Raw genomic sequence first — 23574 nt, forward strand, 5'->3', positions numbered from 1 at the left:
AATTTCCTTCTGCTCCACTTGACTTAAATCCAATACTCAATGTAACTCTTGTCCCAGGTAAAAATTTACCTATTTATTTTTAAAAAATTGGATGTGGATTTTAACAATCCATTTTTTAAGAATACAGTATTTCCCCTTTATACACAGTTTCACTTTCCACTGTTTCAGTTACACGCAATCAACCACGGTTTGAAAGTATTTAGTGGAAAAATCCAGAACTAAACAGATCATAAGTTTTAAATTGCACGCCATTCTAAGTGATGAAATCTCATGCCTTTGTGCTCTCTCTGTCCTACCTGGAATGCGAATCATCCCTTTGTACAGTGTCTCCATGCTGTGTATGCTCCTCGCCCCTTAGTCACCGAGTTGCCCTCTTGGTTATCAGATCTGCTGTCACAGTATCCCAGTAGTTGTATTCAAGTCACCTTTATTTTACTTAATAATGGCCCCAAAGCACCAGAGTAGTGATGCTGGCAATTCAGACATGCCAAAGAGAAGTCATAAAGTGCTTCCTTTAAGTGAAAACGTGAAAGTTCTTGACTTAATAAGGCATTTTATCATCTCTTATCATCACAAGAAGGGTGAGTACAGGACAATTAAGATATTTTAAGAGAGAGACCACATCCACATAATTTTTGTTACAGTATATTTTTGTAATTGTTCTCTTTTATTGCCAGTTGTTAATCTCTTACTATGCCTAATTTACAAATTAAACGTCATCATAGGTATGTTTGTATAGAATAAAAACATAGTATACATAGGGTTTGTTTCTACCTATGCTTTCAGGCATCCATTGGGGAATCTCAGAATGAATCCCTGTGGATAAGAAGGGACTGCTGTGATCGAATCTCTTTGTGGAGTAACTAAGATGCAGCTGCCAATCTTTCCTACTTTAACGTGAGGTTGATTTTACCCTAAATCATCTATGCTGCCAGGCAGCCTTCACTTTATCAGGAGTAAAATTAAAAATCCACAAAGCCAAAGTAGCAATGAAATAAAATTCCTTGAGCCAAAAGACCAAGTGAAGGGCCCTCTGCTACATGAGAAGATTCTGGCACTCACAAAAAGTACTGCAAAATATTTTGATGTCTTCAGATTTATGAAGTACTTTTTCCCTCCGCTAATGTTCAAAGTAGAAAACCTGGTCAAAAAGAAAAAGTTAAAGAAGAATATAAAATTTATCTATAATCATACCATTCCGAAGTAACCACTCTTCACATTTTAGGCTTTTCTTTTAGTCCGTTTTCTATTGAATACAATAATCCTCAAATAATGTTGTTTTGTTTAAAGCTGTTTTGTCCTAACGTTGAGGAGAAAAAAAAAAATTGATTTCCTGCTGGGGCCACTGTCTGTGGGGAGTTTGTAGGATCTCCGCATACCTGCGTGGGTTTTCTCCAGGTACTCTGGTTTCCTCCCATCTCCCAAAGCTGTGTACATTAATTGACGGGTCTACACGGTCCCAGTCTGAGTGAGTTTGGGTGTGGAAGGGTGTCCTGTCCAGGGCGAGTCCCACCTTGTGCCCTGAGCTGCCCAGAGATGCTCTGGCCACCAGCAACCCTGAACTGGAATAAGCGGGTTGGAAAAGGATTCTTTTACTTGTTTTTATTCATTTTCCTTAAAGGTATGTATAACTCACATCTGTTTCAATGTTTAATATTAGAGACGTTTTGAGTTTTTATTTAGAAGTTTGGTGATGTTTTTGTGACCAGAAATATGCAGTAGGTACTTAAACCTTGTTTATATTAATCAGCATATGGTAAAATTGGCTTAAAGTCAAAGTTTCCAAGAACTTATTGATGATGTTGAGAAGTTCCTGTTTGTAGATATATTTTATGTATGAGGTTTGAGGGTGTAAGTGGTGAGTGCAGTGTGTTTATGTTCCAAGATGTAGCTAATAAAACATACATGTGTTTGTATCTTTTCTCCTTACTTAAAGTTATATTATAAACATTTTTAATGTCATCAAATATTTCCAATATCATGATTTATAGGTTATAATTCATCATATAATTATGCCATAATTTCTTCTATTATTCCCTTTATATTGGACACATAATCAATTTGCAGGCGTTCAACAACATTTTAAAATAACAGCGTGATGGACTTTCATTTATGTAAATCACCATCCAAATTCCTTCAATTTTTTTTTCTTTTCGAAACATTTCCTGGAAATAGGGTCACTCTCAAAGAGTGTGAACTTTTTAAAAGATTCTTGATTCACCACGACAATATTTCTTCCAGGAAAAGTGTACCATTTTATACTTCTATCAGTAGTATAGGAGAGTGTTTTCCACATTTTATACTGTCATCATCATATGTTAGCATCAATTGATGGCAAAGATGTTAATCTTTCATAATTTGCATTTATTTGCTTACTAGTGAAGTCAAATACAGTGTTATGTTCACACACACACACACACACACACACACACAGAATGGTCTCTCTCTCTTTTTTCTTTAGCAAATACTATATAAGTTTTATCGCAATAGCAGTTTTAAAAAATTTATTTGAATTTATGTCAATAAGCAAGATCTTGGCTAAAAACAATCACGTTAGCAGCGTGATTAATCAAATGCTTAAAACATTGTCAAGACTGCATTTGGGATACTTGCTTAGAAAGATGTGCTGCGTGATACTACGCTTATGAGACTTTCATATCTCCCTTTATGCCAGGCAGTTGGTAATTTTGTTGTTTACCTTGGGTTCCCCAGCAATGTCAAACTAGCAACTTTCAAACCTGCAAACATCTGCTTTTGTCATCAAAATTGAAAGATATAACTGAAAGGAATGATTTAGTTCACAAACTGTATAAACTCGTTCTGCAAAATCGAAATGACTAAACTTGAAAACATTTTTAAGGACTCAGGCTCTAGTCAGCATATAGTTTAAGATTGGAGAAGGAGTGACTTTCTTTTGAAAGTAAGCACTAGGACCATACGACCTAACGAGATTATATCATCGTTTCCACACTAATTACTGTGATTCTAAAAGTTCTTTTCTACACAGTCTGTTGGTACTTTTTATAAATTTCAAAAAAAAATCAGTAGTAATTTCAGTTTAGTGTGTATACATGTATATTTTAAATGGTCTTATTGTGTATGATTTTTCAAGATGTTAGCTTATTTTTCTGGGATGTCATGTTTCGTGCCTAGGACGATCAGCTTTGAAACATTTCAAATTAAATATTCTTAATTTGGGTAAAAACAACTTTTTATAGGAGTAAAATGTGGTTCAAGTCTTCAGCAGATTGAAGTATAAAACTGGATTACAAGAAGAGAGATTTTATAAAGTGTTTCTTAAACCTTAGAGGAAGTTCATAAAATAATTTTATTGAATTCAAACATGACTCAGCTTCTAAAATTAATTTCATAAATAGGAAAAAAGTAATTAAATTATTAAAGCATCTTCATTTTAAAAGTTAACTTTATTATTATTTAGCTCAGAGGAAAATTTATTTTTTACCTCTTTTAAAGCCCTAGGTCTTTTTCAATAGACACACAATTGTCTGAGTGCTTTCTGTGGCATGCATTCAGTCTTAGATCCTGCCTGTGTGGGCTCTAACTGTCTAATAAAGGGCATACGGCAATGACCTATATATCTGGAACATAAGGGTAATAAATCCAATTACTTGAGCACATCCATATTCTGATTTATAGCAGCTTAATTTTTATATCTGGTCTTTAGCCAGTGCTTGACATGGAACAGAATCACATATTTGAGAGAAATTTCATTTGTTTGCTCAATTTCATTTGTTTCATTTGTTTGGTCCTTTCCGAATATATTCAAGGGGCTTTTCACAGCTACTGTCTTCTAATTTTCAGAAACTAAATATACTTTCTATTGATCACTTATACTGTAAAACCTTTTATGTTCAATTTAGAAAAATTAGAAAATACTGAAAAGTAAAATGAAAAAAATATACATCTGTTCTGAATTCCTGTTAATATGTTGGCAAATACGTCAGTCTATTCTATATAATCCATATATAATCATTTTTGCCAAATCGAATCATAGCACTTGATCATCTGCTTGTCACACTGAATATCATATTTTTGACATTATGTATTTATAAATGTGTTTGTTTTTTAAGCAACTAGCACCTAGGGCAAAGATCTTGTTAGCCTCAAGACAAATTTGGTATGGTCCAAAAAGTATTCGCCAATCTTTTGAAAACAAAATTTCACATAAAATTCCAGATGTCTACTTTTTTTTGGAAGATGGGAAGCTCTGCTCTGCTTACAATCTTAACCACAGTTGGCAGGAGCCTATTGTGGCTGCCGATGGTGGCCCGTCGTAGCTGAACCTGTGCTTTGCGTTCAATGCCAAAGTCCCCTGGTCTCCTTCCTCCTTCATGTTTCTGCCTGAGTCCTGAGGGCAGTTGAGTTTGTACACTGTAGTGTTTTTCCTCAAGGCTCTGCTGGCCCTAAGGCAAGGGTTGGAAATTTGTGGGAATGTTTTCAGGACGCTACAATGCTCAGAGGGTCCTGCTGGTATTTAGTGGGCTGGCCTCACAAATGTGAAGGTTCTCATAATGAGGACAGTGCTGCACCTGAAAATTTTTTTTCTTGTGTCCTGCATTTTCAAATATCTCTTTCAATATTCATTTGGGTAAAACACCTGTTTATAATTATTTGAGCCCAGGAACAAAATCTGTTGCACATATCAAAACTGTTTTTATTCAGCTTTAGTATACAGTGAATTTTCTAGGACTATGACTACCATATAATTTCAGGTTTCCTTTTAAGAAGCTTTACTGTGAATTGTTCACCATTTGGACCATGTCATATGTCATTGACAACAGCGTAGCTCATGGTGCCTGGATAACCAACACACACACAGCTCCATCAGTGTGCATTTGTAGTTTCCTTGTTCAACACAGAGAAAAAGGAAAGTTGAGACTCCTCAAAATCTTTTATGAATTAGGGATAATTCTCAGTTCCTATGGGAGAATATTAATCATTTTTCATGTTTTCTTTACTTCTGTAGTCTGTAGTTTGCCTTAGTATGTTATCTATACTGACGTTAATGTTATTTTCCTTTTATTTTAACGTGTGCTGTAAGTCTGGTTTATTGTTTCGTATTTCAACAACAGATTTTATTCTAATGTTCTCTCAACCCTCTAGTCTTTCACTTTCCTTTCCTTCTTATAAGGTCTGGCTTCTTCTTACTCATTGGTAGCAGGGCAGCCATTGCAGGAATTCTTAAATGGGTAACTAACTACTCATGCCTGGGAGCACTTTGTTGATTTTTTAAAAATATGCCATGGAGATTGGGTCTAGAATCCAAAAGTTTCATTCTAGGTTAGCAAAAAAGGCACTGCAAATTACTTGTTTTAAAAGAGGGCTTTGTGTTTGATAAGCTTAACATTCCAGGTGAGCATCAAGGACGCATATAAGTCTTGAAGAGGCTGACAGTCTTCTAGTAAGACGGACAACGCAGAGGTATGTTATGGCTAGACTTAGAGGATGAAGAAATATGCTCTAGGATTTCAGAGAGAGGCAGGTCAGTATGTTTAGATGAGGGAGAAAGGCTTCTGGAAGGGGCTGAGGAGGTGTCATGAGTGTAAATATTTGGGGAGGCTGCATAGAGTTTTAGAGGAGAGAGTGAGGGCAGCTCTCTCCCTTTCTTTTTCAGTTTTCCCTCCCTTCTTTCTGTTCTGGAACTCTGTATCTTGCCTGCTTCCTTTCTTGAAGATACAGAAGCTAATGGTGTGAGTGAAGGATTAAAGCAACTTGGTCAAGGGTGTGAAGTATCGTTTTTAGGTATTTTGTCTCACCTTAAAGTCAGACAACTATAAAGATGTCACCTGGAGGGCTTAGATCTATGCAGTTGCTCTTCAGAGGAACTGTGGGTGGGATCTCAGAGTTAGGCATCACTTGTATTTCACTTCAGAATGCTGCATTTTCTTAGCTCTAATTAGAAAACAAACTTATAGAGATGGAGAATAAATTCAGTAGCTCTCCAGAGTTTTTCCTTTATTTTATTAGGTGAGTAATATTGAGAGAGGGGATACTAAGAGTGACAGTAGCGACTTGCAAGTTTCCTTAGCTTGCCTCCATTTACCAAATTCATTTTGCAACACCATCACCACATGTGAAAAATATAAAAATTGCTCTGAAGGGACATTTTCTCAGCCAATCAGAGGACAGGGTTAATGAGCCTTCATTGATGATTTGGTTTTCAGACCTTCTTTTCTCCAATGCCATAATCCTTAGATATGGTGCGAAGTATACTTCAAAATGAATATTCTAGATGTAATTGAAATACCGTTCATTTAAGTAGCTCAGAAAATCGTATGATGTAGGGTTCTGGGGTTTTTGTCATCTTTTGCAGTTGTATCACCATTTCAAAAGTATTTAATTTCATTAAAATCTGTCTTAAGCTCTGTTTTCTTTTCCTTTATTACATATCTTTACAGCTAGAAAACAGTTCATAGCTTCTTCAGAGGATGTGTATTTTTCCCTTATCCAGAGGCACATATCTACTATTTTGTCCTATGTTTTAATTTCTAAACTCCAGAGGAAGAGATTCATCTGAGCCAGGGCCCCAAGTTGTGGAAGTCTCTATATCCGGCAAACTGGTAAACTGGCTCCATTCCAGGGCAGAATAATTTATCAACAAATGAAACACCAGCTACTTCCCACACGTCCTCTGATTGCATTAAAAATCACTCCCCTTCCCACCCTGCTGACGGGGTTTGCTTAGAGCATGCAGCTGACATTCTCTTTCCTCCTCCTCATTTTGTCGAATCGCTGGTTTCTGTAGTCTCTTAGATTTCTTATTAATAGTAATAAAATCTTCATTCATTAACTGTCTAATGCCTATGAACTAGATATTGTCACTCTCTTTCCCCACAAGTTATGCTGTTTTTATAAAGTTGTGCTGGAGTAGGAAAGTGAGCTGGAAAACGGACTTTGTGTCTGTAGCATCAGGTACTATTTAACCAGAGGGAGGGACTGATAAAATTAGCAAGTTGACTAACCACTTCCCTTCCTTGTGGCTCTTTAATATTATAACGGATACAGTAAAGTTCAGAAGGACTGGGCTAGTTTTCGAAACCACGGCACACTTTGGCAAAGAGGGAATGCACAACAGAACGGGTAAGTTTCTTTCTTTTGATTTTTAAAGAGAACTGTGAAAAGGATATCGGGGGTGGGGATTTTAAGGTTTGACTATGCAGATCGTCTTTAGTGATTTGCAGGCTGTGGAAAGATAAATCGGTTGTGAGGAGGGAAGCCAAAGGTTTTCCCCATCTGTAGCAGTAGCTCCAGCAACAGCAAAAACACATTCAAGTGAGAAAAAGATTCAACTCTGGGGCTGTCTTTACTGTTTCGGTTAAACAAGGCTAAGATATTCTGAGGATCGGAGGGGAGGATTCTTGTATTAGTCAAATTTCTGATAAATAAGTTTCTACACTCTCAGTTCTTGAAATCCAGACTTAGGCATTATCAGTAGAGGCACTGACTGAACGGGAACGTCCCTCTGGATCCCGAAACAGTTTAAGACCTTCCCTGATCTTGGTGGTTGAAATTCTTCTTACTGTCAGGTTTGTGTTATGGAAAATCTCAAACACAAACAGAAGTAGAATCAACGTCCCCTGGTGCAGCTATCACACAGCTTCCAGAGCCCCGAACTCCTCAGGGCTCCTGTTGGTTTGTTCACATCTCCGTGGTGCCCTCCCTCTCTTTCGATAAATCACAAGATTTGAAATGTGTCCATTGTGAATTTTAAATGAAAGAGACCTAGGACCTCCCAAAGGCTCATTCCAGTTCAGTAATGTAAGTTTTAGGGAAATATTATCACAGAAAATTCAATTAGGAGTCTGAGAAAGCAGGAGCAAGCTACTAATGGTGGTTTTACCAGTGGGAGTGAGAGGAGAGGGGAGTAGTTAAGACCAGGGACTCTGGAGCCAGACTATTTGGGGCCAGATTTTGATTCCATTGCAATCTAGTGTCCATGTAAAAGTTTCATAACCTTTCTATGCCTCATAAATGAAAATAATGATACTCATCTTCTGAGAACAGGAGACAATGAGACTGTGCCTGTAAAGACTTCACCACTTGCCGGGAATAGAAGAGTAGGTTAGCCCCAGAATTGTTTGCTGAAACTGTTAGAATAATCATGGAGATGAGATGTGCTTAAGCAGAAAGCTTGGTTGTCTAATGACCATTATTTTTCTCTTGGTTATTTATTTGGTGATATAAAGGTAGGACATGTCTGCAGGGAGATCTCTTACTTGCTCCTGGGTCCCTGGAAACTCTCTGCTCCTCCTCTTCCCCACCAGTTCTGAGTTAACTCTCTCTAACAACAAATAGTGTCAGAGGAAGACTTTGAGGAAGAGGGAGTGGAAATTTGTCTAATCCCACAGAGCAAGGAGTAGATTTGAGGAAGAGTCATGGGCTCCTCTAATCCCTGTCAAGGGATGTGTTGTGGTTGGGTTTAGGCAAAGCTCTTGGGCCTTCAAGGCTGCCTCACATGTCCATTCTTCTTGTCCCTTCTTCTCCGAGACAAAAGTCTCCTGGCTTGCCTCAGCCTTCCAGGGTTGCAAGTTGCCCTGATATATTTTTTTATTACTAATAAAGATGGTGAAATTCTGACGATGGCAGCTGGGGAAGTGAGACCTTCTCTAGTTTATTATTTCTCTATCACACTGAGAAAAAATACTAATGGCTGCTATTTACTGAGCATTTACTATGTGCCTGGAGCTATACTGAATGATGTTCTCATTTAATCATCCTAATATCCCTATGTGATGCTTACTGTTATTATCTTCATTTTATAGATTGGGAAACTGGGGCATGGAAAGATTAAGCAATTTACTTTGATTACCCAAGCTAATAAGAGATAGCTAGGATTTCGTTCCAGGTCTCTTTAACTTAAACACTTCTTAGAGCATTTGTCCATAGGAAATCAGTTCATTCATACATGTGCACTCAAAATGTATCCAGGATTTTGCTTTAGCCTTACTGAGCGAGAAATTCATCGATATTCCTTTAAAGCAAGCTGAATGGAAAAGCTTTTGTTTAGCACTAGTTTTCTCCACAGTGAATTTTCATAATGCCTAATTATAAGGTGGAAATTTATCATAAATCTTGACAAATACAAGGGCTGGGGAGGCTGGGGGTAGAGTTATCACTGTAAGTATTGAAGTAAATCTTGAAATGAGAGGATAAAAAAAAGAAATTCTTTTTTAGTAAATTAACTAGGCCTCAATGGTAGATTTTGTTTGTTAAGACCATTTGTCTCTTTTGAGTTTTTGTAAACGATGGGTGAAATTCATCTAAGTCAATTTTCAAGAACATGCAGTGCTGTTGTAAAACAAATGATAAACACGGATACGCTGCAGAAATGAAAATTGGCTGAATCTTCCAGGAGGTGCTGAAAAGAACTGGGACATGCACAGTCAGACATTTTAGAAACCTGGAATTGACTTTCAGTGCTTTTTCTTTTAGATCTCTAGTGCAACTGTAAAAATAGAACCAAATGTGTGAATGAAGGGAGAAGTTAATTTCACAACTTTGGAGAATTTTTTTTCCCCCTCCAATGGAGTAATGATGCATTTAAATTTTTTTTCTTTACTGAGAAGTGGCACTTTCTGGAATATCCAGCTAAAAATGAAAACATCAGATATAAATGATTGACTTCTCTTATCAGCCAACCTGATAGGATCAGCAATCTTTCATCTTTATCTTTCCTTCATTGGCTACAGTACTTTTGTCATCTTGATAGGATCAGCCAAGTTTACTTATAAAAAAAATTGAAAGAGATTTGAAATACTGCTATCTTTTTGCAGAGAAGGGAGGAGATGTTTAAATGGAATTGAGGCTGCCAGTGGGGGAGGAAGTGCAGTGGGAAGGCTCATTGTTGTAAAGAATCCTTGGATCCTTAAATCTTTGAGAAAGCAAAGAGGCTATTTAGTACTGGCAATTGCAAACCACTTTTTTTCCAGAATTATTCCACCGCTCTTCTTTTCTTCTTTCTTTCTTTTTCTTTCTTTTCTTTCTTCTTTCTTTTCTTTCTTTCTTTTTCTTTTCTTCTTCTTTGTGCGTGCGTGCGTGTGTGTGTGTGTGTGTGTGTGTGTGTGTGTGTAAAGTCTTTATCTCATAAAATACATCATTCACAACTTATAAAGTAAGATTTAAGGTTGGAAATTTTCACATATGTTTATGGTTAGAAACAGGTTGATAAGTGCCTTTTAGCTTGTCAGGGGTCCCCTGCTTTGAGCAGTAATGCCATTTCTAATGGGCTTGGTTACCTCTACTGGGTGACTGAATATCAATGCCCTTATGTAGCCAAATCTACCTTTTTCTGCCCTAATCTTTAACACTTGTCACTGCTGTTTTATTAAAAGTCTTAACTAAGTAAAGCATATTTTTCCTTGAGGTGAGTTCTCTTTCTCTTTTTTTCTTTTAACCATTTAGTCATTTTTTAGTATCACCTGCCCTAGATAACCACAGGTCAATAATTACCCTCAAAACTTACAGACTAGGGGATGAAAAAAAGTTGTATGAAGTGAGGTAACCTGTAGTTTATAAAATATATTCTATCTTATTCTGTCTTCATTGTCCTAACTACATTGGGAAAGGCAGTGTGTGTGTGGATAACAGCTCAAGCTCTGAGATTAGAGAGCCATGGTTCAATCCTGTTACTCTGTGATCCGGGGTATTTTATTAACCTTTGTAAACCTTTAATTCCTTACCTGTAAAATGATACTGAACTCATAGTGGTGTAGTATGAATTATGTGATGATACATATTAAATATTTATATAGCATGCCATATATAATTTGGAAATTGGGGGAATCAGGAAAAGTCTCTCTCAAGAGAGGTTCACTTTAAGATGAGCCTGAATGACACAGAAAAACCCTGTAGTCACAGGGAACTGCATGTGCCAAAGTGGTAAAGAGTTTGGCTTCTCTGAGAAAGAGAATAAAGGCCAGCAGGGCTGAATCATGTAAAAAGGGGAAAGTTACTTGGAGGTATCAGCAGCAGAGTCCAGCTCGTGCAGGGCCTAGTAGGCCAGGGAGGTTGCATTCTGTTCTAAGTGCAATCAGAAGTGACTGAAAGTTTACACAAGAAGTTGCATGATCTGAATACAACTTTTAAATGAGTTGCAAAGTGGAGACTAAATTCTCAAGGAGCAAGAGTAGACAGAAACAGATCAGAAAACTCTTATAGTAACCTAGTCCAGAAATGGCGGTAGCCTGAACAAAGTAGCGTCAGTGGGGAAAAGGGTAGTGAATAGAGCCGAGAGATCTCGTATAATCAATACACTTGGGAAAGAATTGCATTTGAAGGTGGGAGTGAAGAACGTCAATTATGATCCTATGACATGAGCAGTTGGGTCTAGGGAGATGTCATACACAAAGATGGGGAAAATTGGAAGAACAGGCTTAGACATCTCGGTTGAAATGCTGTTGAAACATTCAAAGGAGTATGTCAAGTAGGCAATTGATGGTATGTTGGTGGTATGGATTTAGACATGATCACTTAGGGAGGCAGTATGAAGTGAGAAAAGTACATAACCATGGTAAACTTCAACAATTAGAAGACAGGTACAGGAAAAGTGATCATAAAGGAGATGGATAAATAATGAGCAGAGAATAGAGAAAACACAGAATGTTCAGGAGAAAGAAGTGATTATCTATATCCAATACTAAATAAAAAGCTAATAAATTATCAAAAAAAACCCCATGAGATTTGATAACGTGGACCTCACTGTCATACAGTAAATCAGCAGAATAAGTTTTTAAAAATGTTATTGCATTTTGACATTAACTAATTAGTTTTACTATTGACTAATTGAATAAATACATGAAAACTAATTCTATTTAAGAGTCCTGTTAGTTTTCTAATGGTAGTATCTTTATAAATTTCCTTATTTTTTTATGTGACTGTATAATATTCAGGGGAATAATGATAAACTATTTATATTGTCCTAAATCTATGTTCCCTAAAGTGTAAACTGCTCGAAACCAGCACTTTCTTCACATTTGTATTCCCAATGTCAAGGCCAATGGGTACCTTTGCTGAAGGTGCCATTCACATAGACCAGGGGTTCTCAACTGGAGCCATTTGGTAATGCCTGGAGATAATTTTGAATGTCACAGCTGGGGGCAGGGTATGCTACTAGTTCCTAGTGCGAAGGGAACACAGATGCTGCTAAATAGTTTACAACACACAGGACAACTTTACACAGGGAATTATTTGACCTAACATGTCAATAGTGCTGAGTCTGACGGAGGCTACGTTGCAGACCTGCTCAGTGCCACTGTGAGGCTTGGCAGTAGTGGTTATTCGCTAGAGTTTTTCTGCAAGAGAATGGGGCCTCTCTTACCTTGTTTTTCATGGTCTACCAAAAACTTTATACAGTAAGTAGTCTTTGGATTTTGTCTTCATCTTGAGATTTGGTAGAAAGAAGTGAATAAGTAAAAGTAAAGTGCATGTCTATAAACTGCCTCTGCAGAATTAATTTTCAGCAGAATTCTTCTATATGGTTAGAAATAGAGGGCAGTGCTCCACCCAATGGATGTTGGACTCTTTACATCAGAGCTGGAGCCTTTAAGCAGAGTTATTTCCTATGCTCAAGTGTATATTAGGGAAGTTTAATATTAGAAATAATTTAAAAATTTATTAGATTGATTTTTAAAATGTTACAAAGACCTCTTTAAAAATAAACATTTTTATTTTTATTTTATTACAAAATGGTTTATAGTTCTAAAATTGTGTGTGTGTATGAATATAATAAACGCCTAGGTACTTGTAACCAACTTAGAAATTGAATTAACCATTACCAATGAAGCCTCCTGTGTGAATTCCTGCCCCTACGCCCCAGGATAAACACAATTCTGGACTTTTCTTGATTGTTTCTTTAATTTGTGTTAAAGTTTATATCTATATCTATATCTATATCTATATCTATATCTATACACCTAAACAAGGTATGAGATTAGAGTTTTAAAAATGTCTCTGTCCCTGAAATTAGACTATTGTCTTATACCATACACAAAGATCAACTCAAAATGGATTCAATACATAAACATAATACTGAAACTATAAAACTCCTATGAAAAAAACATAGGGGAAACTTCATTAGTGTTGGCAATGATTTCTTGGATATAACAGCAAAAGCACAGGCGACAACAGCCACAATAGACAAGTGGGACCACATCAGACTAAACATCTTCTGCACAACAAAGGAAATAGTCAATCTACAGAATGGAAGAAAATATGTACAAATCATGTACCTAATAAGGGGTTAAAATCATACAACTCAATAGCAAAATAAAATAAAAAATAATAATAAATTAAAATGGGCAAAGGACTTGAATAGATATTTCTCCAAATAAAACATATAAATGGCAAATAGGTATATGAAAAGATGTTCCATGTTGCCAATCATCAGGGGAATACAAACCCAAACCACAATTATATATCACCTCACACCTGTTAGTTGGTTATTTAAAACAAAATAAGTGTTGGTGAGGAAGTGAAGAAATCGAAACCCTTATAAATTCTTGGTAGGAATTTGAAATGGTGCAGCTGCTCTGGAAAACAGTATGGAGATTCCTCAAGAAATTAAAAATGGAACTATCATATGTATTAGCAATCCCACTTCTGGGTATTTATCCAAAACAATTCAAATCGGGATCTTGAAGAAATATTAGCACTTCCGTGTTAATTGCAATATTCAATTCATAATAGCCAAGAGGTAGAAACAACCTAAATGTCTATCAGCTGATGAATGAGTAAAGAAAATGTGGTATATGTACAATGGAATATTATTTAGCCACAAAAAAGGATATTGTGTCATATGCTACAATAGGATTAACCTTGAATATATTATGTCAAATGAAATAAGCAGTCACAGAAGGTTAAATACTGTGATTCCACTTATATTAAGTATCTAAAGTAGTCAAACTCATAGAAAAAGAAAGTGGAACAGTGGTTACTAGAGGCGAAAGGGAGGAGAAAATGGGAAATTTCTGTTCGATGGATATAGAATTTGAGTTAAGCAAGATGAAAAGGTTCTAGAGATCTGATGTACAACATTGTTATGTATTTTTTTTTAACCACAATTTAAAAAAATGTCTATGCCTGTAGGATGAATTGGCAAGGGGAAGGGTGGAAAGAATTAAATAAGCTCAATGATTGAGAAATGTAGGCATGTGGCTGGAAAACCTCGCACCGACTTGGGGACAGTGACACCATTAGAAAGAAGTAGACATTTTCTGTGATTGTAACTGTGGATAAAGGAGGAGCCTAAGATCAAAGTGACAGTGTTTTAAACACAGTCTTAGAGTGGAGGTTTTATTAACAGAAGCACAGAAGGGGTCAGGAGACAAGAAGCACACAGAGGAAAGTTGATTTTGTACTCCGTCTTCCTTTAAGAGCAAAGTACCATGTTCATTATCTGGACTTGCACTTGCCATGGCAGCAGGACTTCTAAGAGTTTGCTCTCTGGGGCAATTCCAGACAGGGATGTAGTCATTGTTGAGATGACAGAACAAGAGATGGGTATTTGAGAGTCTTCAGTGTGGGGTTCAAGTTGAAGCCACACGAAAGGAAGAAAAGAGTTGAAGGGATGTTAAGTTTGGGGAGTGCCATAGGTAATGGTAGAAATAAATAAAACATTATGAGCTTTTTTTTTTATTATTATTGGTTTTTGCTTATTTTTATTTTAAAATCCTCTATTTCAATTCCATATGCTTCCTCTTTCTGTCTTTAAAAACTAGGTTGGATTCATGTGACAGTAAGTATGATATGGTTTGATTTGAAGTTTTCATATGGAAGAAGTTTTTAGTCCTAATTGGAAGGTGTATAATTATCAGAAGACTCAGAGGTGGCATAAGTGCTAGGTAACATTGTGACATCAGCAAAGTTATGTTTCTAGAGTGCCATTCTGCTTTTTGTTAGTTTCGTTGGTTCTGCGTTTCCTCCTTTTCAAAATAAGATGTTGGTCTAGATAATTCATGTAATCATTTAAACATTTTCTCTGCCTTTCGAGCATTTCTTTCTTTAACCTTTATGATTTCCTTTTTACCTGTTAGAGCCTAAGCCTGAGAGTTTTCACTCTGCTTTCTTCCCTCACACGAGATTTATACAGTTTTATATTCTCTTTTCTCAGAGGCCTGCTAGTTAGTAATGCTAATGTGTTAAGTCTGTATTATTCACAGTAATTCACAATACGCTATTATTGGCCTAATATATTCATTCCCAGATGGCATCTCCACTTGGGGGGCTTCATTGCCTGCCCGTAAAATGGTGCTTAATGGTGGACTATTCAGGTTCTATGGCACATGTAAGCCAAAAAGATCTATATTAATAATATTTATTTTCACAAGTACTTTTTTTGGTCCATATTTATCTAACCTTTATGAGCATAACATTAGAAATTTTTAAAAAAGACCTAAATTTGTTTTATTTGAGATGATTTTAAAATAAATTTGTACTCCTACAGAGATTAACATTCTTTTATTCAACTTGGACTTGATCGGCTAGGTACTTATGTCAGTTTTTCTGTGTTCATATTACTACACAGGACACTCTTAGACATGTGTTATAGCCACTAGGATGTTTTCAGTATTCCCATATGAAAAGTTACAAAAACAAAGAGTAAACCTGCTATTTTAGATTTACCTATAAGAAAACTAAAATTTTATTAAACTTGTACCAGAATTTAGTGGTTTCATAATAACATCATGAATCAAAACCCAGTAGGTGGGATAAAAAGTATCTTATATTTACAGTTAAGATTGAATCTGTTTGATTCAAAATGATAAAAGTTAGATTTTAAACTTTTTTGGAGCCCCACTTTTCTCAAATCTCCAAATGAATAAAGATATTTATATAATTAAAATTCAGTTTATTAATAAAAACGGAATTAAGATGACAGTGAAAGAACAGCCTCAGGTGTGTGCCTCTGCATTTTAAAGTGGTATTTAGTGTTTATGCAAAAGTAAGACTTTAAAAAAATTATTTTAGAAAGTTATTAGCACATTGGTTGTACAGCTCCTAAGATTTTTTTTTTTTTTTGGTAACACTGCATAATATTTGAAACCTTTTTTGCTTCAAAATTTGACCTACTTAGAAGAGTTCTGATAATTCCAATGTAATATATTCCCTCAGTTTTGTAAGCGCCTTTGGGTAATGTATTAGAGAGGCAAGTAATCTCATCAAGAAGCGTAATGGACCCTATCACATTTCAAGATATGTTTTTTTCTATTACTTCTGCTTCAAATTTAGTTCTGTGTTTAATGATACCATACTCTACTGGCAAGGGTACTTTTCTAGTAGTTTAACTCTCTTTGCATACAAACGGCGTTTTGGGTCTCAATGCCATTGCAGATTATTTTTTCCTTGAAATGAAGTTACATAATTTGATTTTTTATAGTCAGACGAGAAAGTATTTGTTCATCTTGAGAGGTTAGAGAAAGAAAGGCTGTCACTGAATAAAATGCATGGGTTGACACAATTTGAAAAATGGGTTGAGAAAGCCGAGGCAAACTTGTACTTGGTTGAAAAGTATGTTTGGTCTGGTAGTAAAGGAAACTCTCCAGGATCTGTCATTTGGGGCTCTGCAATGGAAAGGGAGTTGTACAGAGGAAGGGACCCCCATTCTCCTTCACCTTAGCATTTTCTCTTGCTTGACTCCAGTGAGCTGCATAGTTAAGATGTTAAAATATGAAGACTTCTCAAGAAATTCTTTTGACACATACGATATTATTTATTATCTAGACTTTTACCAATAAATATTTTAGATCCCAAGAGATATTAAGTAACTTTTCTAGAAACTCTGATATCACCACCCTAAAATCCAGGTCTTCCTCCTCCTAGTGCTGTCTTAAATTTTTAAAACTATATATCATACATACGATTTCCATGTAAACATATAGGTTATATTGAAGCTAGTCAGAGCCTTATCTTGTTTATGCTTGCTTTTAAAGACATTTCTGGCATATTTTAGAAGATAAAGATGATTTCATATATGTAACTGATAAAAATTACTTCTGGTGAAACAATAATTTTAGTAATGGTCATGAAACAGCAGTTGAAAACTCTGAAATCAAAGATTCTAGTTAATATAACAAAGAAGCATTTACACAATTCTTCATGAACCATGCTGAGAAAAATACTGTCAATTAAAGAATTAAGTGCAATTAAAAAATTAACTTGTTTCTGTAAAGCTGAAGTTAATAAATGCAGATGTTTTGTTTTTTAAGGGAAAACATTCTTTTTTGCACAGTACTTTTTCCAAAAATAAATTTTTTATGGCGTGTGCATTTCAAAGACCATATCATACTTATTTTGTGTGAAATTGCTTAAAAGAATATTCCCTCAAGTTAAATGTTCAATTGGAACTCACCAGCTTTTCAATATAAGCATCAGAATTATAATTTAAGGTGAAATTGTCACGAGCTATTGTCTAAGTGATTTGAAAATATAATATCTCTATTCTCAGATGGAGCAAGTTAATTTAAGAATGGTAGTTGAAGTTGCATTTTGTGATAGAACATGAAGTTATCTTTATTTTAACCTTACACTAAATATAATTATAGCAAAAAAAGAGAGAGAGAGAGAACAAACAATCTAGACACTACATTTTTTTTTTTTTTTTTTTGCAGAAAGTGATTTAATCCTCTATTTTATTCCAGAGGCTTAGTTTTCATTTAGTATCCCTCTGAGATAGTAAATAACTGAATGCTTTTTTTCTTATCACTAACCAAGCATTTAAATGTAGAAATAGAGACCCAAATTTTTACTCCTACTGCATTTGGATGTATGTATTTACATATATAAAAATATTCAACAATAAACATGTATAGAATGCATCACCATATTGTCTTTATTTGTAACTCATATTACAGTGACCAAGGGATCAAAATTAGTTTGCCTGCAAGTGAGGACTTCCAGCCCCTCCTCTCGTCTCTCCACCAGATAGTCAAGTCTAATCCTAAGGGCTAATGAAGGATGCGGTGGGGAAAGGTCTGCTTACTATTTAGAAGTTCTCAGACGATAGGGTCTGAACACACCTATATTTCCCTGTTTCTTCTCAACTACTACAGAATTCAATGCTTAACAAAATGAACTTTGTATAAATCTTCTAACTTAGGGTTTTTCGTACGTATGTACTTGACTAAGTAATTCACTTAACTGTTTAGTGACTCTGAAGCCTATGTGTAGTTCTCCAAAATCTAAAATACTTGGATATTAAAGACAGAATTTTCACTGTCCATGGGTAGTCTCCTTAAGTGGAAATTTCTCTTCTAACTTTAAGAGCCCAAGTTGCAATTAAGTAGACAATGCGCATGTGATTAATAATACTCCCCAGTCTGCTTGTTTGTTTACACTCTTGGGTCGGTGCCACTGATTTTATGCACTTAATTGCCACTTGTGACGTATGCCCATGTGTACAGTTCTCTAATCATGGTTCCAATGGGGACTCACTTGACATATGTAGTTTTTACACATCATTTCAGTCAGAAAATGAGAAAAAAGAATTCATATGGTGATAGTAAGTGTGTGATGTATTCCTTTTTGGTTAAGTCATTGCTAACCTGTGTGGTGTGTTGGCAGCTGGGGGTTGGGACGTCATGGAAAGGTTTTGAGGCTAAGATGATCTGGGTTTTAACATAAATAGTATCACTGACTAGCTAAATGACATTTGCAAATTGAATTTACCTTTCTGATTCTCAGTTTCTTCATCTGTAATCTCAACTTTGTAAGGTGGTAGTGAAGGTAAAATGAAATATTTTATATAAAACTTGAACTTAACTTTCTAGATGACATAGACAAATTGATTTTACTTTTTTGAGTTTCAGTTTCCTTATCTGTAATGTTTACTCTGTAAGGTGATATTAAAGGTACAATGAAATAATTATATAAAACTAGAAACTAACCTTCTAGGGTGCATACTGTGTCTAGTCTCTCCTACAGTATTTGGGCATAATGAGTATTCAGTAATTATTTGTTTGAATCAATTAAGGCACTTAGAATACTGATAGGTGTTTAACAAGTATTATTTTCATGCTTATCTGTTTTGGGGCTTCTATAACTAATTGATTTGCTAACTAACAATAGTTAAGACTTCAGTTAAGTAAATTTTTGAGGTTCTAATTTCCCACATATGTAATATTAAGTGTGATTCTGTCAATTGATCTTTTCATGGCCTTTTCTAAAAGCATATTTCACTAGATACAGTAGCATACATTAGCCACTAAGAGATTGATAGTTTTTCATAGAAAGGGCAGAACATGAATTAATGCAATTATTAAGTGTGTGGTAAATTCATCCTACTCTATCACAGTCAGGTAACTAACACAATAAACTAAATTTTCAGAGATGGCATAAGGGTAGTTATGGAATGAAACTTTAGATTTTTTATGTTGAAAAGCTTAGGTTTGGAGTCCACAACAGGGATTGCTAGCTGTCTACCAAAATTCTTTTCTCTTTGTTCCATGGAGATAAAATGGTTGTTGAGCACATGGCTGACTAGCTGGGCACTACAGTTCTCAGCCCCCATCTGGGGTGGGACAGCCGTGAAACTACGTTCTTGTCAACAGAATTCGAGTTTTGTCCATGTGGGCCTGTACTTTAAGACATTAGTTTGTTATTCTCCACACTTCTTCCCTTTCTGTTGGCTAGAACCTCAGATGGTTTTGATCCAGCTTCTAATGTAAGTTGACAAAAGTGCTCTAGAAAACATCAGGGCAAAAGATGAAAAGAACATTGGTTGTGGGAGGCACTGCTAATCTAATGCTATACAAGAGAGAAGTAAACTTCTCAGTTGTTTAAACCACTGTATTCTTTCTTTGTTGCAGCAGCTTAACTTAAAAGTGGACTGTTGCAGAGTCCTGTAGATTTTGGTTGATCTGGGCTCTGCCTGTTATGAGAAATGTGATCTGAGTCTCCAACCCATAGTGCTCTCACGTTACATGTGCTATTGTGGGATCATATAAGCTTAGAAATTCAGCATTTACAATACAACAGGCACTGTGCTAAGCATCTTCTATACACTGTCATTTAATATTCATGACCAACTTATGAGTTAGGAATTATTACCTCGATTTTCTAGATGGAATCTCTAAGAAATGATGATTGCAAACTCCCTTCCCAAAGGTCTAGAGCTAGTAGTGACAGTGGTCAGGTTTTAAGGCCAGGCCGACTCCAGAGCTCACCATCTTAAGCAGTACCAGCAGCAAATGGCATGGTGCCTAGAAAATATTAAGCATCTACTAAAGACTAATAGTGTTATTAGTTCATTTGGCAAACTAACTGAGCACCTATTATAGATAAGATATTATGGATTGTGCTGTGGGGACCGGAAGGCTAACCTTTCCTTCAGGTCTAGCAGGTTAATAGTACAGCAAACACAGATACATAAACAAGTCATGACACTGCAAATGCTCAGTGTACATTGAAGGGAAGTATCTTCACTGTGACAAAAAAAGGAAATGTGCTTTATTGAATCTTAGAACTTAGATCATCTACCGGGAGATTATAGAATATACCACCTTCTCCACTGTTTACATTAAATTAATTCTTAATAACTCAGGGAGATATACCAATATCTGTGGAGACAGAGTGACAATCTTTTTCTGCTTATCTAAGAATAAACCTTGTGATTTCCTTAGGAGGAATTCCCAAGCAGGATGGAAGGGTGGTGCCCTGCATGGAAGAGGTATCAGAATTAAGCATGCTGTCCTGTATGGTCACATCTGGTCCCACCCCCTCCTTCACATCCCCCTGCTAGGGAATCTATCTTCATAAAACAAGGTGTCGTAGTCCTTAATTTTATTGGAATAGGGGAAATATATTTTTTTAAGAGCCTGAATTTTCAAATGCCATATCTTGATAGGAAAAAAATAATTTATTTTTTTTACTCAAATGCTCATTCTTCAGTGAAAAAAGACCTTTCCTGACCAGCCCCATCTAAGTAGCCCCTTTCTCTCCTGGTTAATCTCTTTTATTTGACTCTGTATTTTTCCTTTATAGCCCCACTTTTTACAATTTTAATTTTATTTTTTTGGTGTATTTGTTTTTATTCACATATTATCTATCTTCTTTCATCTTCGCCCTCGACTATGATCACATTTTTTTCCCCCGAATAATGTGTGCAGGTTTCCTAGGCTAGTGCCAGCCACATAACAAGTGCTCAGTAAACAATTGTTGAACAAGAATATAGATGAATAAGACTTGGTTTGAATAAAGGACAAATAAATGTTGTTGATTTCCTCTACATTCTCTTCCAACTCTGAAAAATTAGGAAACTGAAAATGTGTTTTGGAACAGTGCAGTCTTTAGAATTCAGAAAACTACATTCAAATGCGCTGTTCCTTTCACCTTCTCTCACTCTGCGAAACCATATGTGCTCAAAGCACCGTATCTAAACTCTAAGCTAAATAAAGTATGACTGCCCTTTTATCAGCAGGTTTTCTGGTCTGTAAGTCAACAGAGAGAAGTAGTAATTCAATAGCCATTTGAATGACACAAAGTTATGCTCTACCCCTATGGAGATTACAAAGAAGCAAAGTTTCTGTTCTCTAGGTGGGGGTCTATTAGATGAGAAGATAAAACATACACATAACGCACCGTGCGGTATAGAACAAATAAAGAGTAAAGGCAATAATTCTTTAAAGGTTTAGCAAAGAGAGCTGGCACAAGGGGCTGGGCCGATCAGGAGAACCTGGAGTAGGGGATAAAGGAAGCTACTTTTTAGCTTCAGAGACTGTTAGAGCAAAGAAGGTAGCTTGAGCCAAGATGAGTGGGCTGAAACATCAAGATGTCTTACTTTGTGTCCACCCAATCCCAAGTAGCCCCCCGAGGCAAGGAATCCAGTTTTTAAGTCTTTTACTTGAGAGGAAATTCCAGGAGACCCTAATAGGGGATATAAGAAAGGGAATGGAAGGCAGCCAAAAATATAACATGATATCAAGTAAGTTGCCATGCTGGGTAACTAAGGTTGAATTCTACAGTGTACAACATGCACGTCAGAGATATTCTACACAGAGGTGAGGGAGCTGAGGTACTTCCATACCAACTCTTGACTCTAGTCATCACTCGAGGGCTATTGGCCAGGGATGTGGGCACAGGGATGTGATGTCCCCAGCTCTTCTGACCACTAGGAAAGAAATACAAGTACTGGCAGTTTGTAATCAAAGTCTGGCCAGTGTCTACTGCAGTGGTAAAGTTAACTAGATACAGAGGGGCCACCAGCAGCATCGGCTACAGTATGTTTTCAAAAACAGATCGTAGTGAAACAGCTTTAGACATGGTCCAAAACTGTCTTTATGTGGTTCTGAACTAGCAGCATTTGTAAGAAAATTAATAGAAGGTTTTATGGATGAATGCAAAGACAGGAAAATAAAGAGCCCATCAAATACCTGCTTAGTGCCATATCCGAAGTCTATAAGGCAGGTTTTCCCTGTGTGCGTAGATGGAAAAACTGAGGTCCATAAGCATCAGGAAACCTGAACAAAGTCATGTGGCTGATGAGGAGAGAATTAGCATTAACTCCAAACCCAAACTCCTGCTTGTGCTTGTTGAGGTCTCTAGATTAATCTACATCACCTAGATTGTCTCACGCAATGCGAGTTTACTGAGATGAGCCAGAATTATTTGTAAAGCTGGGTTTGTGTTATGCTGTTTGGGAAGAACATTTCATTCCTAGCCCCATGAAATGTTCTGTCCCTTATGCAGTATTCATTTTCTCTACCTGGTTTACGTTTATCCCTGATTTAAACACCCGTTTCCTTCACAGTCTTTCTAATGAAGCTTTGTGGATTTTCCAAAAAATATATTGTGTCAGTGACAGTTTATTCACCTTACTTACATAGTTTGAGGAACTGCTTGTTTAAATTTAGATACTGTTTCTGATGAAATGTTTTGACAAAGTAATACTAGCTTGATACTATTTAAAATATTTTGACAGATGGGAAAATTGTTTCAGTCTGAGTTGAGCAATACTTTATTGCAGTATTTTGCCAGTTAGAAAAAAAATGGTAAAGGTAGCCTTACTGTTCCCAAAATAACATCCTTCCATTCTTCCCGAAAAAAGAAAGACCTCCATTCAGTCATAGATTATAATATGTGTACTGCGTATGTTAAGAATTCATGCAATTTTAAAAAGAGGGAACATTTGGGGATTATTTCCAAACAGGGAACATTTATTGTTCCGTAAGCAAACAGAACCTAAAGAACTTTTAGGGATGTTTGTTCCTTTATCAGAGATTTCTCGTGTTCTGGTGGTTGTACTCTCAATGATGCTAAATCACTAGGATTTAAAAATTGCTTGGTTGAAATGAAAATCCTCAAATCCAGTTACTTTTGTATCTTGGATTTTTAGAATGCTATTGTAATGAAATATTTAAATCTCTCAAATTACTTGTAAAGAAATAAAATGCAGGTGATCCTTGTTTTCGTTCCATGAAGCAAATGTGTTGAAGAGATATAACCGAGCAGAGATTCTCAGTGTAGTCTCTGGACCAGGAGCATCAGCAGCACCTGAAAAACTTGTAATGATTCCCAGGCCTCACACCAGGCCTTCTAAATCAGACACTGGTGGAGTGCAGTCGC

The 23574-nt window shown here is 36.2% G+C and overlaps 1 protein-coding gene across 4 annotated transcripts in view; it reads left to right on the top strand.

Annotated features, from left to right (window-relative positions):
- Positions 1–23574, top strand: part of HDAC9 (histone deacetylase 9) — an 824368-nt gene that overhangs the window by 171593 nt on the left and 629201 nt on the right. Inside the window, exon 1 of one of the 4 annotated variants that reach the window (XM_016139433.2) lies at positions 520–7101. The exons of the other annotated variants lie outside the window; for them this stretch is intronic. Coding sequence (XP_015994919.2) covers positions 7086–7101 — 16 coding nt within the window. The 5' untranslated portion in view covers positions 520–7085. Of the gene's footprint in view, positions 1–519; positions 7102–23574 lie in introns of those variants that run through there. 4 annotated transcript variants of the gene reach the window in all.

This window comes from Rousettus aegyptiacus, unplaced genomic scaffold (genome assembly GCF_014176215.1).
Source record: "Rousettus aegyptiacus isolate mRouAeg1 unplaced genomic scaffold, mRouAeg1.p scaffold_m13_p_13, whole genome shotgun sequence".
NCBI lineage: Eukaryota > Metazoa > Chordata > Mammalia > Chiroptera > Pteropodidae > Rousettus > Rousettus aegyptiacus.